The sequence below is a fragment of the Lynx rufus genome, unplaced genomic scaffold, assembly GCF_022079265.1.
Source record: "Lynx rufus isolate CCGP_SWC_20201006 ecotype Redwood Valley unplaced genomic scaffold, mLynRuf1.p SCAF_11, whole genome shotgun sequence".
In the NCBI taxonomy this organism is placed as follows: Eukaryota; Metazoa; Chordata; class Mammalia; order Carnivora; family Felidae; genus Lynx; species Lynx rufus.
In genome coordinates this window covers 26,410,598-26,425,809 of record NW_025814825.1, presented here as the reverse complement: position 1 = coordinate 26,425,809, position 15,212 = coordinate 26,410,598, and the positions used below count along the sequence as shown (strand labels likewise).

Sequence of the window (15,212 nt, the reverse complement as noted above, 5' to 3'; positions counted from 1 at the left end):
TAAGGGTTGAGATATACTTTTTGGCAAACGTATGCCCAATCTTCCCTGCACCGTTTGTTGAACAGACTGTCTTCTCCCCACTGAATTACTCTGGCACCCAATTCAAGTGATATTTGTATCCATTTCTATACTCTCCATTCTCTTCCACTGATATACATACTTATATGTAAGGATCACACTGTGCTGATTATTGTAGCTTTATAGTAAGTACAGAAATCAGGTAGTGAATCTTTATTCTTTTTCCAAATTGCTTTGACTATTCTACGAGGTCCTTTGCATTTCCGTATAAATGTTAGAATCAGCTTATCAATTTCTAAAAAGTTTGCTCTGATTTCATATTGAATGCAAACTCTAAATCAATTTAGGATCATTGAAATTTTAATACTGCATCTACTGATTCACAGACAGGATAGACATCTCCCTTTATTTAGGGTTTTGTTAATTTTTTGGCAATGTTTTCTAATTTTCAGTGCACAGGTCTTATATACATTTTGTTAAGCTTATTCTAAAATATATGATGTCTTTTAAAGCTATTTTAAATGATACTGCTTTAAAATTTTTAATTCCTGGGGTGCCAGGGCAGCTCAGTTGGTTGAGTGCCTGACTTCAGCTCAGGTCATGATCTCACAATTCGTGAATTTGAGCCCAGTGTCAGGCTCTGGGCTGACGCTCGGAGCCTGGAGCTGGCTTTGGATTCTGTGTCTTCCTCTCTCTCTTCCCCTCCCCTGATTGCACGCTCTCTCTCTCAAAAATAAACATTAAAATACATTTTTTAAAATAAAACATTAATTCCTAACCACTCGTTGCCAGTGTACCTAAATTCAATGATTTCTGTACAGTGACCATATATTCTGCAACCCTGATAAACTCACTTTACAGTACCATCCTTGAGATTTTCTATGTAGATATCATGTGGTCTGCATATGAAGATAGTTTTACTTTTACCTTTCCAATTCAATTACAGAATTCAATAAATTTAAAAATCAGAGATCAATGTATTTAAACAAATGCAATTAAATTAAAAATATATCTGGATCTCTAGTACTTATTAATTTGAAATAGTTACACTTCTCCCAGCCAATGAGTTTAACCTTAGATGCAAAGAATTTATATCTGATTCCTCTACAAGTTGGCTGTTAAAAGCAAAACTTGAGAGTTAACTCTAGCATTTATATAGCGCCTCATGATCACGTTTTTCCCCCTAATTTTGTTTGAGACTCTATCTTAATTGCCTGTTCTATTTTTCTTGTTTCATACTTCTTGTTTTTAACTGATTTCTCCTTGCATTACGGTAGCTATCTTTCTAAATAAGAAGGGAAAAAAATGTGTGTTTAGTAACGTTCCCTACTCTGTAGCAAATATGCTGTGTATGATCATATGAGGACAAATTCTGTATCGATAAACCATTTGTGTTTGTATGACATTTTATCTTACCAATAAGGGTAGTCCAGATCCACTACCAGAACTCTGTGACTGGTCAATAAGGTCTTTTAATGATTCTCCAACCGGAATAAATGCTTCATCTTGTTCCAAATCACGATTGTAACGACGTCTGCTTGAGATGCTCTTGCAATAATGTCTTTTGAAAAAGCAGAAAATAAGCTACATTAAAATTCTAAAACTATAAAATTCTAGGGTTAAGAAAAATGTTGAGGTTGTCGACACCATCTTTCCTTTAGATAGGATCACATCCAAATTAGTCTTACAGGATAATATATTCTCTGTTAAAATAATATCCAGAAATGGAGCTTGTGAAGTAGAGTTCTATATATATGTTAAAATGCAATTTTTTTTCTACTTAAAGAACATCCTTTAACATATTTTGTGGTCCAAATCTGCTGGATATGAATTCTTTCAAGCTTTTGTATGTGTGTCTTTAGTTCACCTTCATTTTTTTGTTGTTTATTTATTTAGAGACAGAGACAGAATCCCAAGCAGGCTCTGCACTGTCAGCACAGAGTCCCACACATGGCTCGATCTCATGAACCTCGACATCATGACCGGAGCTGAAACCAAGAGTTAGATGCTTAACTGACTGAGACACCCAGGTACCCCAGTTTACCTTCATTTTTGAAAGTATTTTCTCTGCATATAGAATTCTAGGTTTATGACTTTTTACCCCTTGAGTACTTTAAAGATTCTGCTCTATGCACACTGTTTCCCCTGAAAAGTTGGCTACCATCCTTACCCATCTTCCTCTGCACCTAATCTGCCTTTTCTCTGGCTGCAATTAAGATTTTTTTCCTTTATCACTGGTTTTGAGCTATTTGATAATGATGTGCCTTGGTGTAGATTTCTTTTTGTTGCTTGTACTTTGGCTCTATGGGTTTACAGTTCTAATTAAATTTGAAAAAAATTTGGTCATTATTTTTAAAAATAATTTGCTCTCTCCCCTCTTTTGGGAAGTCCAATTATATATACAGTTGACCACTGAAAAAAACATGGGTTTGAACTGCATGGATCCATTTAAGTGTAGATTTTTTTTTCAATACAGCACAGTACTACATATACATGTATTTTCTTTTCCTCATGATTTTCTTGACACATTTTCTTTTCTTTAGCTTACTCTAAGAATACAACATATAATACACACAACCTAAAAAATATGTGTTAATCAAGTGTTTATGTTATTGAAAAGGCTTCCAGTCAACAGTAGGCTATTAGTAGTTAAGTTTTGGGGGAGTCAGTTATACACAGATTTTGACTGCACAGGGGTTGGTTCCCCAAACCTCTGCACTATTCAACTGTCAACTGTATATACATTAGGTTGCATGAAGTCCCACAGTTCACTGGTGCTCATTTTTTTTTTTTCATTTTAGTGTTTTTTTTTTTGTTTTGTTTTTTTTTGTTTGTTTTTTTTTTTTTGAGAGAGAGAGAGAGGACATGTGAGGAAGATGGACAGAGGGAGAGAGAGAGAAAAAACCTTAAGCAGGCCAAGCTCAGCCTGATGCGGGGCTTAATCCCATGATCCTGGGATCATGACCCAAGCAAAACCAAGAGTCAGACACCCAACCGACTGAGCTGCCCAGGCGTCCTATCAATTTATTTTTAAAATATGTATTGATGGTTTAGTTTGTTTAGTTTCTCTTGCAGTGTCTTCATGTCTACTCATATTTTCTTCTACAGTATCTAATCTGTCATTAATCTCATCCAGTGTATATTTCATCTCAGGTATTATAGATTTCATTTTCTAAAGTCTGATATGGGTCTCTTTTAGATCTTCCAAGTCTCTATTTCACTTTTTGAACGTATAAAATACAGTTGTAATAACTATTTTAATGCCCCTATCCACTAATTCTAAAACTTCGATCAGTTTTTGGTTGGTGTTTTGATTCCTCATTACTGGTTATATTAGTTGTATACCTGGTAATTGTTGACTACATGGCAGATACTGTGAATTTTACCTTGTTGGTGCTGGGTGTTTTTATATTCTTCTAAATATTCTTATTTATTATTTATTATTTTAAAGAAAGAGAGAGACAGCATGAACAGGGAAGAGAGACAGAGGAAGACTGAGACAGAATCTCAAGCAGGCTCCACACTCAACAAGGACCCCAACGCTGGCCTTGATCCAATGACCCTGGGATCATGACCTGAACCAAAATCAAGAGTCAGAAGAGTCAGTCAGTCAACTGACTGAACTACCCAGGCACCCCTCTAAATATCCTTGAACTTTGCTCTAGGATGCAGCTATTTGAAAACAGTATACTCCTTCTGAGGTGGGACCAATGTCATGTTTAGTTTAGAGCTAATTATTCCCCAATACTGAAGCAAGACCCTTCTGAGTACTCTAACCAAAGCCCTGGGGATTATGAGGTTTTCAAGTCTCCCAGGTGATGGAAACAGACACTATTCCCAGACTTGTGTGAGCACTGAACACTGTTTCCTTCGATCTTTTCAGGCATTCTTACCCAGTCTTGGGCAGTTTCCTCACTTGTACATGCTGATAAAGATTCAGCTGAATATTTGATAAGAACCTTCTGCAGATGTCCAGAGTTCTTTCCCTGTGAAGTTCTCTCCTCTTTAGTACTCTGTTATTCATACCCCAGACTCAGCTACATCTCCTTGAGCCAGAGCCTGATGGGCTACACCTGGGTTCCTCCTATGTCCTACAGCTAGAAACTCTCTCCAGGCAGTATGGTAGGCAATCATAAGGCTTACTTCATTTGTCTCCTGTTTTTCAGGGATTAGTGCCCTCACTGCCTCATTGGCAACTACTGATACATGAGTGGAGCTTACTGATTACAGACTTCACTGTGAGATAACTGCCTGGGCCATTTCACTGGGCCCATGGAGGTGAGTATATTTAGGTTTTTTTCTCTTGGGCTGGATGGATTTCCCCAAGAAGATTCTTCCTACTTCTTGTTTGAATAAGTCTGCCTAACAGAGTTCTGGGAGGGTTGAGGGGCCCACCAATAAGTATATAAATGTTCACTTTACCTCCATGTTTTCACTATAATATCTCAACCTCAATAATGCGATGCCACAACTAAGAATCTTATCTTTGTTCTTTTTCTTTTTTTTTTTAAAGATTTTTATTTATTTTTGAGAGACAAAGATAGACAGAGCATGAGTGGGGGACGGACAGAGAGAGAGGGAGACACAGGATCCGAAGCAGGCTCCAGGCTCTGAGCTGTCAGCACAGGGCCCGATGCAGGGCTCGAACTCAGGAACCTCGAGATCATGACCTGAGCTGAAGTCAGACACTTAACCGACTGAGCCACCCAGGCGCCCCTCTTTGTTCTTTACAGAGAAACTTCTAGCTTTCTGTCAGGGAGATAGTAGGGGTGACTGTTCTGAACAAGAGTAGGGGTCTCAACATCTGTGGGACTTGTCATCCAAGATGGACCACAACATTCTCACCTCCCGGTATGTAAGTCCCTGTTTCCCTTCCATAATGTTTTAGGGCTGACCTGTGTGACCAACACAATGTGGCAGAAGTGATGGTGTAACTTTGGAGTCTAGATCGTAAACAGCATTGCAGCTTCCACCTTGATCTCTTGAATCACTCACCCTAGGAGGAAGAAGCCAGTCTTCATGCTGCAAGGATACTCATACAGCTCTGTTAAGAGGCTCACATCAGAGAAACTAAGCTCCCCTGTCAACCTGTGAGCATCAGAAGTGAGCTACCTTGGAAAGTAATCTACCAGCTCTAGTCAAGCCTTTAGGTGAGCACAGCTCCTGCTGACATCTGACTGGACCTTATCAAAGATTCTGACGTGCAGTCAGTCACTCCTGAATTTCTGACCCACAGTGAGAGATAATAATTGCTGTTTTAAGCGACTATGTTTGGGAGTGATTTCCTAATGCAGTATTGCGTAACACAGCATCTGACTTTCTAAAAATAGACTTTCAAGCAATCCTCTTGGTTTTACTGCCACTCTCAGCTTTACTCCCAGAGGTAACTGGTGCTGCCAATTTTCGAGCTTCTTGGGGAATTCTATAGTATAAACTGGTTGCACCTTTACTTTCTCAAATTCTAGCCTAGGAGTCTGATTTTGTAGGTCCGCAAAGTCACTTACTACTCATCCAAAAGTTTCCCAAGTTCCAAAGGTTTTGTTGTTGTTGTTTTTTGCTGTTATCTGGTATCCCGTTCTCCTTGTCCTAGCTGGACAAAGAAGGTAAAAACTATTGCTTTTTCACTGGAGGCAGCAAAAGGGAGATGCTCAATCTGTCTCTTTATCTAAGAATTTCTGCCAGTATTACAGGTGGAAAACAGTATCTCAGTATGATTTTAATTTCTATTTTTCATATTGTGAATATTCTTGAGTCATCTTTTTATTTTTCTTTTCAGAGCTGTAAGTATTTCCTTTTAGATAAATGTGAGTTCAGTTTGGGGGGAATGTTTTCCCATTGAACTGCTAAGTTTTTTGTTTTTGATTTATAAAAGCTCTCTATATTTGAGAAATCAGCTCTTTGTAATATGAGATACCAATATTTTTCACTCTTTGTCTTCTGTTTATGGTGGTTTCTGCCACATAGTAAAGTTTTATTTTTATGTACTTGACGCAAGTTTTTCTTTTTTAAGGTTTTATTTTCTGTGTATGGGGTGTTTTTCTTTGCTTCTTGGTTTTATGTCAGTCACAGGTCTTCCACACTGAGATTATTTTTTTAAATTCTTCTATGGTCTGTTCCAGTGCTTTAATCAGTTAATGTTACGTATTTAGATCCAAGATGGGTAAAACTTATTACGATGTAGGTTACTGACTGAACTTCATCTTTTTCTTTTTTTTTAAAGAGGGGGTGGAGGGAGAGAAGGGGGGAGAGAGAGAGACAGAGACAGAGACAGAGACAGAGAAAGAAAATTAAGCAGGCTACACACCCAGCATGGAGCCTGATGTGGGGCTCAATCCCACAACTGTGAGATCATGACCTGAGCCAAAATCAAGAGTCAACCAACTCTCAACTAAACAAGCTAACTATACACCCCTCATGTTTTTCTATATAGCCACCTACTACTAAATCCATTTGTCAAATAATCCATGTTTTCCCCAGTGATCTGGAATGTTACCTTTACCATATACTAAATTTACTTATATACTGGGGTCTATTTATGGGTCTAGGAACCTGTTCCACTGATCTCTCAGTCTATTCATATGCCAATAAGATAATGCTTTATTATTGAAGTTTATCCCCTCCTCTTATTCCTCTTCTCTTTTGGCATCTGTCTTCTGAAATCATGACTAACCACAAACAATTCTGAAGCCCCAAGTAACTAAAGAACGATAACGCAGTTGTCTTCTTGGGACAGATTTTAAACATTCAGATACAAAAAGTTCAATATTCCATAAATAAGAAAAATCCTAAGTACTCATGAACAAGAAGTATAAAGTTGGGTTCAATTAACTGATTAATAGTAAGGTCCTCTTTTTCCTTAAGAAAAATATAATCTGGTTAGTTAAAGAAGACAGACCCAGAGAATACAAGTTAATGGTGTTTGAACTGCATTCAGTGGTCAATAACTTATGCCCATTGCCTTTTAAAGAACTACTTACATCTAATATTCAACAACATATTTTATGTAAAAATAATGATCTTACTTGTAACAAAAGCAGCTGGAGAAGATGATCATAGCAACTATGCAGACAGCCATTGAAATGAGCACAACCAGCCAGCGAATGCTGCCATCAAAAAATGGACCTGACAAGGGAAGTGAACAACAAAGCACACATTTGATCTCTTCATCCCATACGAAAGGAGAAAAATAACTTGGGAGTGTTAAATTCTAGAAAGCTTGCTTACTGTCAAAATCAGAAAATATTTTACTGAAAATCACAATCACCCTCTTCTAGACGAACCTACCTATGACAACAGGGGGCAGTGTAGGTTGTAAATACTGGTTACATAAATTGGTCCGACAACATTCTATCGTCCGCCGTAGCTGTGCTTTTGGTGAATCCTAGAGGAAGAGTAAGGACAAAATTAAAAACGGCTTGATATTTTCAGGTGAGAATGAGGGTTTTTTTTTTTTTTAATATTCATGAACACAATTTCTAGCTCTGTTGAGTGAAAAGGACCTGCAAGTTTTATGTGTTAAGAAAAGATTATCAAAAAATTATTTGTGTTGAAATAGTGTTATAAGGATTGTAAAATGGTATTTCTTTTTTTTTTTAATTTTTTTTTTCAATGTTTATTTATTTTTGGGACAGAGAGAGACAGAGCATGAACGGGGGAGGGGCAGAGAGAGAGGGAGACACAGAATCGGAAACAGGCTCCAGGCTCTGAGCCATCAGCCCAGAGCCTGACGCGGGGCTCGAACTCATGGACCGCGAGATCGTGACCTGGCTGAAGTCGGACGCCTAACCGACTGCGCCACCCAGGCGCCCCTGTAAAATGGTATTTCTTAAGAACATGTGTATGTGGATGATGTGTTGGAACACTGGACTATAACTAAATTATAAACAAAAGTTCACAAGTATTTTTCACCAAAACTTTGGCATATCTTAATGTATTACTATTCACCTGTTTGTAGTAGTAAAAATCTAAGTCATGAGATCTTTTCCTAAAAAACATGGGAAATACACTTTATTGCAGTGATGAACTAGTAGGGTGCATAGGATCTCACAGCAGCACCGAGACGACTTAAGTGGAGGGCGTTGCAGTCTAAAGAAAGGAGACATGAGGAAAAGTAGTCGAGGAGGTAGAAGATACTGCAGAGTCTGCACAGAACAACTATGTTGAGACTAAGGAACCCAATGCAGAAGCAAGTTAAAGCAGATGTGGTGAGGACAAAGGCAAAATGCAGAAACCATACTCCTGAGAGTTTCTTAGAGACCACCGGCCAGAGAGGAGATGTGTCCCTGACAGAACAGAAAATGAGCACAGGAAAGGACTTCAGTCAAGAGAGCAGACATCAACAATTATGTGTGAAGTTTTACGTGATTGGTACAGTACTTGACAAGTTATTAACTTGAATGCTGACATTTCAGCACTGCCTGGGAAAACTGCCATTCTGGACCAAAATAGCAACAGAAAGGAATTGCTTGTCATTATAAAAGTAGCAGGAACATAAGCAGAAACTGACCATGTTATTCTTAAGTATCAGATGGCCAAAACAGAAAAACCTCAGTATAATCAAGTATTACTTTAAAAAGGTGAATGAATAGGAGTCCACGACTTGATCCTACCAGGAAAGATGGGTTGAGAGTATTGGGAAACTTCCAAAAGCACAAGTTTTCCATTTTAACTAAATTTTTAATGTTAAAAAAGTTTTACTTAAAAAAAAAAAGTTATTTTTTTAATGTTTTATTTTTTGAGAGACAGAGACAGAGGGTGACCAGGGGAGGGAGGGGCAGACAGAGGAGACACAGAATCTGAAGCAGACTCCAGGCTCTGAGCTGTCTGCACAGAGCCTGACGCAGGGCTTGAACCCACAAACACGAGATCATGACCTGAGCTGAAGTCAGACACTCAAATGACTGGGCCACCCACATGCCCCCAAACAGTTTTACTTTTAAATGACCATAAAGAGAAAGAAAAGAGAGAGATGTTAGGAGTTACACAAATGACTCTGAAATAACCCCAGATCGAAAACATTTACATGAAGGAGGGAATGGAGAGTATATTAACTGAAGGTGAATAAAAGGACTACGAAGCATCTACAAACAGTTGCAGGAAGGCTAATGTTCAAAATGAGCTTAGCCCTGCAGAAGACAAAATGTAAAGAACAACCAAGAAGGGGTTTCTCTAGCAATGCTAGAAGACCGCCAAGCAATGGATGTGTTGCTGAAAACCAGGAGGTGATGGAGGACAAGGAAAAAGCACTGTTACATGGCAGCTGCTTTCCCAGACGCCGGAAGAGACCCTCCAGGGCTTCTGTATTCTTGGTGAATGACTGCCCTCATGATCACACCCTGGCAAGAGAACACTTTGAGAGGGCTGGAAGGCAGGTGTGACAGGAAGAATTTAGAAAGGACAAGTGTTGGAAACTGAAGAGCTAAATGTTAGACTCTTTCTTATGTTAAAAGAACACAGACTGTGAAGTTTAACAACTAATTTATATTAGTGAAGTCAATTTGTGATATGCCTCGTTTAGGGGCATGCAAGATACGGGTTATTACTGCTGAGCTCACTGCTCTAACCATAGTTCTTCCTTCAATATTTTTAGTGATTAAAAAAATGTATAGAATATGTGGTTGATAAACATGCAAATGGCATAAAACTGCAAGAAATAATTAAATTATCATCCCCCCCTCCCCCACACAAATCCTGCCAAATTACAGCAAGGGCTAATTCGTTTTTTGGTTTGTTTTTTTTTTTTTTTACATTTATTTACTTATTTATTTTTGAGAGACAGAGAAAGACAGAGCACAAGCAGGGGATGGACAGAGACAGAAGGAGACCTAGAATCCGAAGCAGGCTCCAGGCTCCGAGCTGTCAGCACAGAGCCCGACGTGGGGCTCAAACCCACAAACTGAAATCATGACCTGAGCTGAAGTCAGATGCTCAACCGACTGAGCCACCCAGGCACCCCCAAAGGGCTAATTCTAATATGATAAAATTTAACATAGACAGGTATATAACAACTATTCTCAAAAACTCATTTCATTTCCATCCTCTTATTTGTGGCAAGAAACCAAAGAATCAATATAGAATCTAAGAGATATGGTTCAGCAGTAGCATAAGTGGTAGACGGGGATTTTAGCTGACAGGTAGCTCAGTATGTTTCAAAGTGTGGTGTAACAATCCAACATCCAACATCCAACATGAGATCTGGCTGTATTTAGGAAAAGGAAAGGAGTTACTTATTCTCTGCGTTCCCCCCTCCCACCCCAGGTCGGACCACACTCAATTCTGCATATTATGCTGAGAAATCAGTGTAACTCTGAAGCTGATCAGACATGGAGCAGTGGAGGGGACTGTGAGCTATCATTTTCACCTATAGGCGAAGACCATAGGAATGGGGAGGAACACAGGACCACACAAACAGACCAAAAAACTTCCTTCACACAGTAAAAGGCTGTCATATGAAAGAGGCTTTAGATTTGATCCAAAGGGGCAGGGAGAGATTTGTAGTCATTAGGAGGAAAAGCTTTGTAAAGATCACGTCAGGTCATTAGTACAGATGAAACAGATGGTCTTGGGAGGTAATGAGCCCTTGTCACTAGAGGTGTCACACCTAGAAAATAGATGGGATGAGGGGTGCCTGGGTGGCTCAGCTGGTTAAGCATCCAACTCGTGATTTCAGCTCAAGTCACGATCTCATGGTTGGTTATGAAATAGAGCCCTGGGGTTGGGGTGGTCTTAAGATCAAGTCCCATATCGGGCTGGCCATGGAGCCTGCTTAAGATAGTCATTCTATCTCTTTCTCTCTCGGAGGAGGAGGGGGAGGGGAAGAAGAAAATAAATTGGCGGGGGGGGGGGGGGGGACGACGGGTGCCTGATTGGCTCAGTCGGTTAAGCATCTGACTGCAGCTCAGGTCATGATCTCACGGTTCGTGAGTTCGAGTCCCGCATCGGGCTCTCTGCTGTCAGTGCAGAGTCTGCTTGGGATCCTCTGTCTCCCTCTTTCTGCCCCTCCTCTGTGTGCTCTCTCTCTCTCTCTCTCTCAAAAATAAACATTAAAATAAAAGAAGTAGATGGGATGCAATATATGTGTGTGGGGGGGAAGGGAGATGTGCAGAGGGGGCACATGGATCCCAAACTTTTAGCAGAGATTGGAACATATATCAATCCTGAGAGTTTCTTAATAATGTGAATTATTTCCTAAAATAGTTGAAGCTTAAATTTGTGTACAAACGGTTCTATCTAAAGCTGGAAGAATCCCTGGGGCAAAATTACTATACAGGATTTTGAAGAGATTAGGTTTATAACCAAGAGCCATGAGGATATTCATAAACTCTTTATTACCAGCCCTTGGATGCCTTTGCTGCTGCTGTTAAAACAACTCCACTGAGATTTCCTTACAAGGATTTAATGTTTCTGCATTGTCTCAGAGTGATACAAAGGTTATTCTTGCCCATCACCTTGAAGTCTTTCCAGTCAATTTGATAATCCACAGGTGATACTGTAACATTTTTTTTTGCAGTCATGACAATTTAGAAATAGGATATGATTTAAAACGTTTTTTTAAAGTAAAATAGGGGCGCCTGGGTGGCTTAGTCGGTTGAGCGTTCGACTTCGGCTCAGGTCATGATCTCTCAGTCTGTGAGTTCAAGCCCCGCATCAGGCTCTGTGCTGACAGCTCAGAGCCTGGAGCCTGCTTCGGATTCTGTGTCTCCTTCTCTCTCTGCCCCTCCCCCACTCATGCTCTCTCTCTCTCTCTCTCTCTCTCTCTCTCTCAAAAATAAACATAAAAAAAATTTAAAAAAAAATAAAGTAAAATAATCTGGAACTTCAATTATCACAATCATATTACCTGAAGTAAGAACTAAGCTTCCTCCAATATACTTGGTTTATAAGAACATAAAGTGACGTGCAGATCAGGCACACTTCTCCTGGGGAAATGAATACTTTTCATGTGGCCCCTCCCTTCTTTATTTCACAGGCCCTAAATCAGATCTTACCTTGCACTGAAAGTCAGATCCTTCATATTTCATACACCCTGAAGCTAATGTGGTTTCTCCTTGGTCATCTTCTTCTATGATGGCAAAGCAGTGCCCATTCGTTCTGAAAGAAAAAAAACCCAAAAACCAAAAAATATAACTTCACATTGAAGACATGATGAACTATCATATAATTTCAGTATTTTACATATATACGTTTTTGCTTTCTATTTGGTGATATTCAAAGAGCATACAGTTATTAGTAAAGTACAAAAACAGGACATTATCACTTTCATAACAGGGTGACAATTAACTGATGACACTCAGTTGTTCAGGGAATTTTTTTGGCTAGTAAGCCAATTCTTCAATGTCCCCAAACAATATGGAATAGAATTACATGATCATATATAAATGTGTTGAATAGTTAACATAAAATAAAGTAGGAAAATTAAAATGGTTATATAAATCAGAATTGGACTGGGAGCTCACTTGTATCAAAATAATATAAAATTAATTAAATATCACAATATCACGCCTATCTTTCTGTAAAATATTTCGACCAATTTAGAATTACAAGATTTTGAGTGAGTTTGTTTTGTTTTTTTTTTTTTTTTGGTAATCTCTAAATTTTCTACAGTAAGTATCAGTAAACTTTATGATAAAAAGATCATTAAATAAACTCAAAACATTAGACAAATACCAGATTCAAATCCTTCTATCTCCTTTAAAAAGCTGTATTACAACGTTAACTCTGAGAAAAGAAACATCAATCATTTAATAGTACTAAATGTTCCCATACAAAGAACAAGAAGTTTTTTGGCTCTTTGTAAAAGATATCATATAAAATTAAAGAAAAAAAAACAACGAAGACAATGTAAACAATTCTTAAAATAGCACTAAATGCAATCCTATTCCCATAACTTTAAGGACTACATAAAGTACTTACATGCATGTGTTATTAATAGCATCATCCGGGCAGTGTCCTGAGCAATAGCACTTTAAAAAAGGCAAAGTATCCTCTGGTGCTAAGGTTACTCCATTTTCTGATTTTTTCTGGTCAGAGTCTGATTTCATCCCAGTACCATGGAGCATACTGTCCAGATTCTGCCCTGTATTCAAGTATGAAATTTGTGAAAACATCATTTCCGAAAAGCTAATTCTTCCATTTCAATTTTCAATGAGAAATTTCTAAGCTTTCTTAGTGTGTAATTATTATGTAATGGCAGCTTTCTTATGTAATGGCAGCTAATGTGTTTAATTAAAAATACATTTCATTCAGGGATGCCCGGGTAGCTCAGTCGGTTGAGCGTCTAGCTTCGGCTCAGGTCATGAACCCGCCATCTGTGGGTTTGAGCCCTGCATCGGGCTCTGTGCTGACAACTTGGAGCCTGGAGCCTGTTTCAGACTCTGTCTCCCTCGCTCTCTGCCCTCCCCCGCTCCCACTGTCTCTGTCTTTCAAAAATAAATAAACGTTAAAAAAATACATTTCATTCATACATTTAACATTTGTTAATAACCTATGATGCACAGAGTACTGCCCCAGGTATTGTTGGACATATGGAGAAGATTATGTCACAAGTTTTGCACCAGTGGAAGACAAGAGTGGCAGACATACAATATGGTCATAACCTACAAGAAAGGTACAAAATGGGAAATGGCTTCAGGGAAGGCTGAGATTATTTACAATTATTAAAAAATACACAAATTATGGGGCACCTGGGTGGCTCAATTGGTTAAGCATCTGACTCTTAATTTCAGCTCAGGTCATGATCTCAGGGTTTGTGAGATTGAGCCCTGTGTTGGGCTCTGCACTAGCAGAGAGGAGTCTGCTTGGGATTCTCCCTGTGCCTTTCTGTGCCTCCCCTACTCACATGCTTTCTCTCTCAGAATAACTAAATAAACTTAAAAAAATATATATATACAAATTACGGTTCTTAAGCTCTTTGTCTCAAAACTTGGGACTAGCTTAAAAACAATAAGTGCTCTATTTGTGCCTCTATGCGGAAGTGGAGTTACTAAGCATCTCGCTTTGGACTTTAACTGCTTAAGTAAGGGTATTGTGAGAGCATGGGGACTAATCATATTATCTGGTGCCCTTTATCTGAAGGTCACTGGTTCGAATCCAGACTATGCTGCCAGAAACTGAAGGTTACTGTAGGGCAGTAGTTAGCTTATGAAAACAGAACTGTGTTTTTGCATTAGAGTCAAGTAGCCTCAAATGACAGATACTGTCATATTTGGTACTGAATCTTTCAGACTGAAAGCAGAACAGAACTTTTTAAAATGTGTGAGTAATTCTTCCCTCCCTCTGAATCAGCTGAAATTGGCTAGCTTATTCCTTGGAGGATTGACCTCCAAGGAATAAAATGTAGAGCCAAACAGGTATAAAATATTAAGAGAACTGCGTATAAGCAACATTTCATTATAACGTTCAAGCATAATGTAGACTTGACTTAAAATGTAGCCATACTGGTGAGATGAAGAGAGAAAAAGTAACACATATGCACACATTTGATAACAGGAAGAGAATGTGCTGCTAATTAAGTTTTAGCGATTCCATGCCCGGAATTTTTTTTTTAATGTTTACTTATTTATCTTGAGAGACAGCGAGAGTGGACAGGGAAAGGGGCAGAGAGAGGAGGGGAAAGAGAACCTCAAGCAGGATTGTGGGGCTCGATCCAACGAAGTCTTGAGATTATGACCTGAGACGAAATCAAGAATCACTTACCGAATGAGCCACCCAGGCGCCCCTCCATGCCTTGAATTTTAATAATCTTCATTTAATCCTTTAAACTGATAACAAAACTTAAAGACCTCATTTATGCTAGCAATGTCAACTGCAAAAATAAAAAAAGGGAGGGTAGTGGCCAGGAAAGGAAGAAATCCACTAGGCTAAAAACAAGGAGACCTGGATTGTGGTCTACTATTCTCCTACTGTGGTCGTACCACAGTTTAGTTCACTGGGTGATCACGGAGAAGCCACCACTTCTCCAGGCCTCATTTAGCGAGTAAGACTCCAGGACTAGAGGACACCTGAAGTCTCTTAACCAGCTTTCAAACCCATCACAATAACAGAAGGAAGCATCCGTTTAACTATGGAGAAAAATCGTCAAATAATATACCACATGTAATTAATTTTCCAAAAATCTAATGATACACAGAGAAAGTGGCAGTGTTGTAGAAATGACACTGAAATAACAGTGAGAAGTTAAGGGTTCAACTCCCAAA

The 15,212-nt window shown here is 38.9% G+C and overlaps 1 protein-coding gene across 1 annotated transcript in view; it reads right to left on the bottom strand.

The window, feature by feature from the left end:
- The window catches only part of BMPR1A (bone morphogenetic protein receptor type 1A), a 59,185-nt gene that overhangs the window by 11,464 nt on the left and 32,509 nt on the right, over window positions 1-15,212 (bottom strand). Inside the window, exons 3-7 of the mRNA XM_047073066.1 lie at window positions 12,931-13,093; window positions 12,006-12,108; window positions 7,303-7,399; window positions 7,041-7,140; window positions 1,435-1,579 (exon numbers count right to left, since the gene is read on the bottom strand). Of these exons, the coding sequence (XP_046929022.1) occupies window positions 1,435-1,579; window positions 7,041-7,140; window positions 7,303-7,399; window positions 12,006-12,108; window positions 12,931-13,093 (608 nt within the window). The remainder of the gene's footprint in view (window positions 1-1,434; window positions 1,580-7,040; window positions 7,141-7,302; window positions 7,400-12,005; window positions 12,109-12,930; window positions 13,094-15,212) is intronic.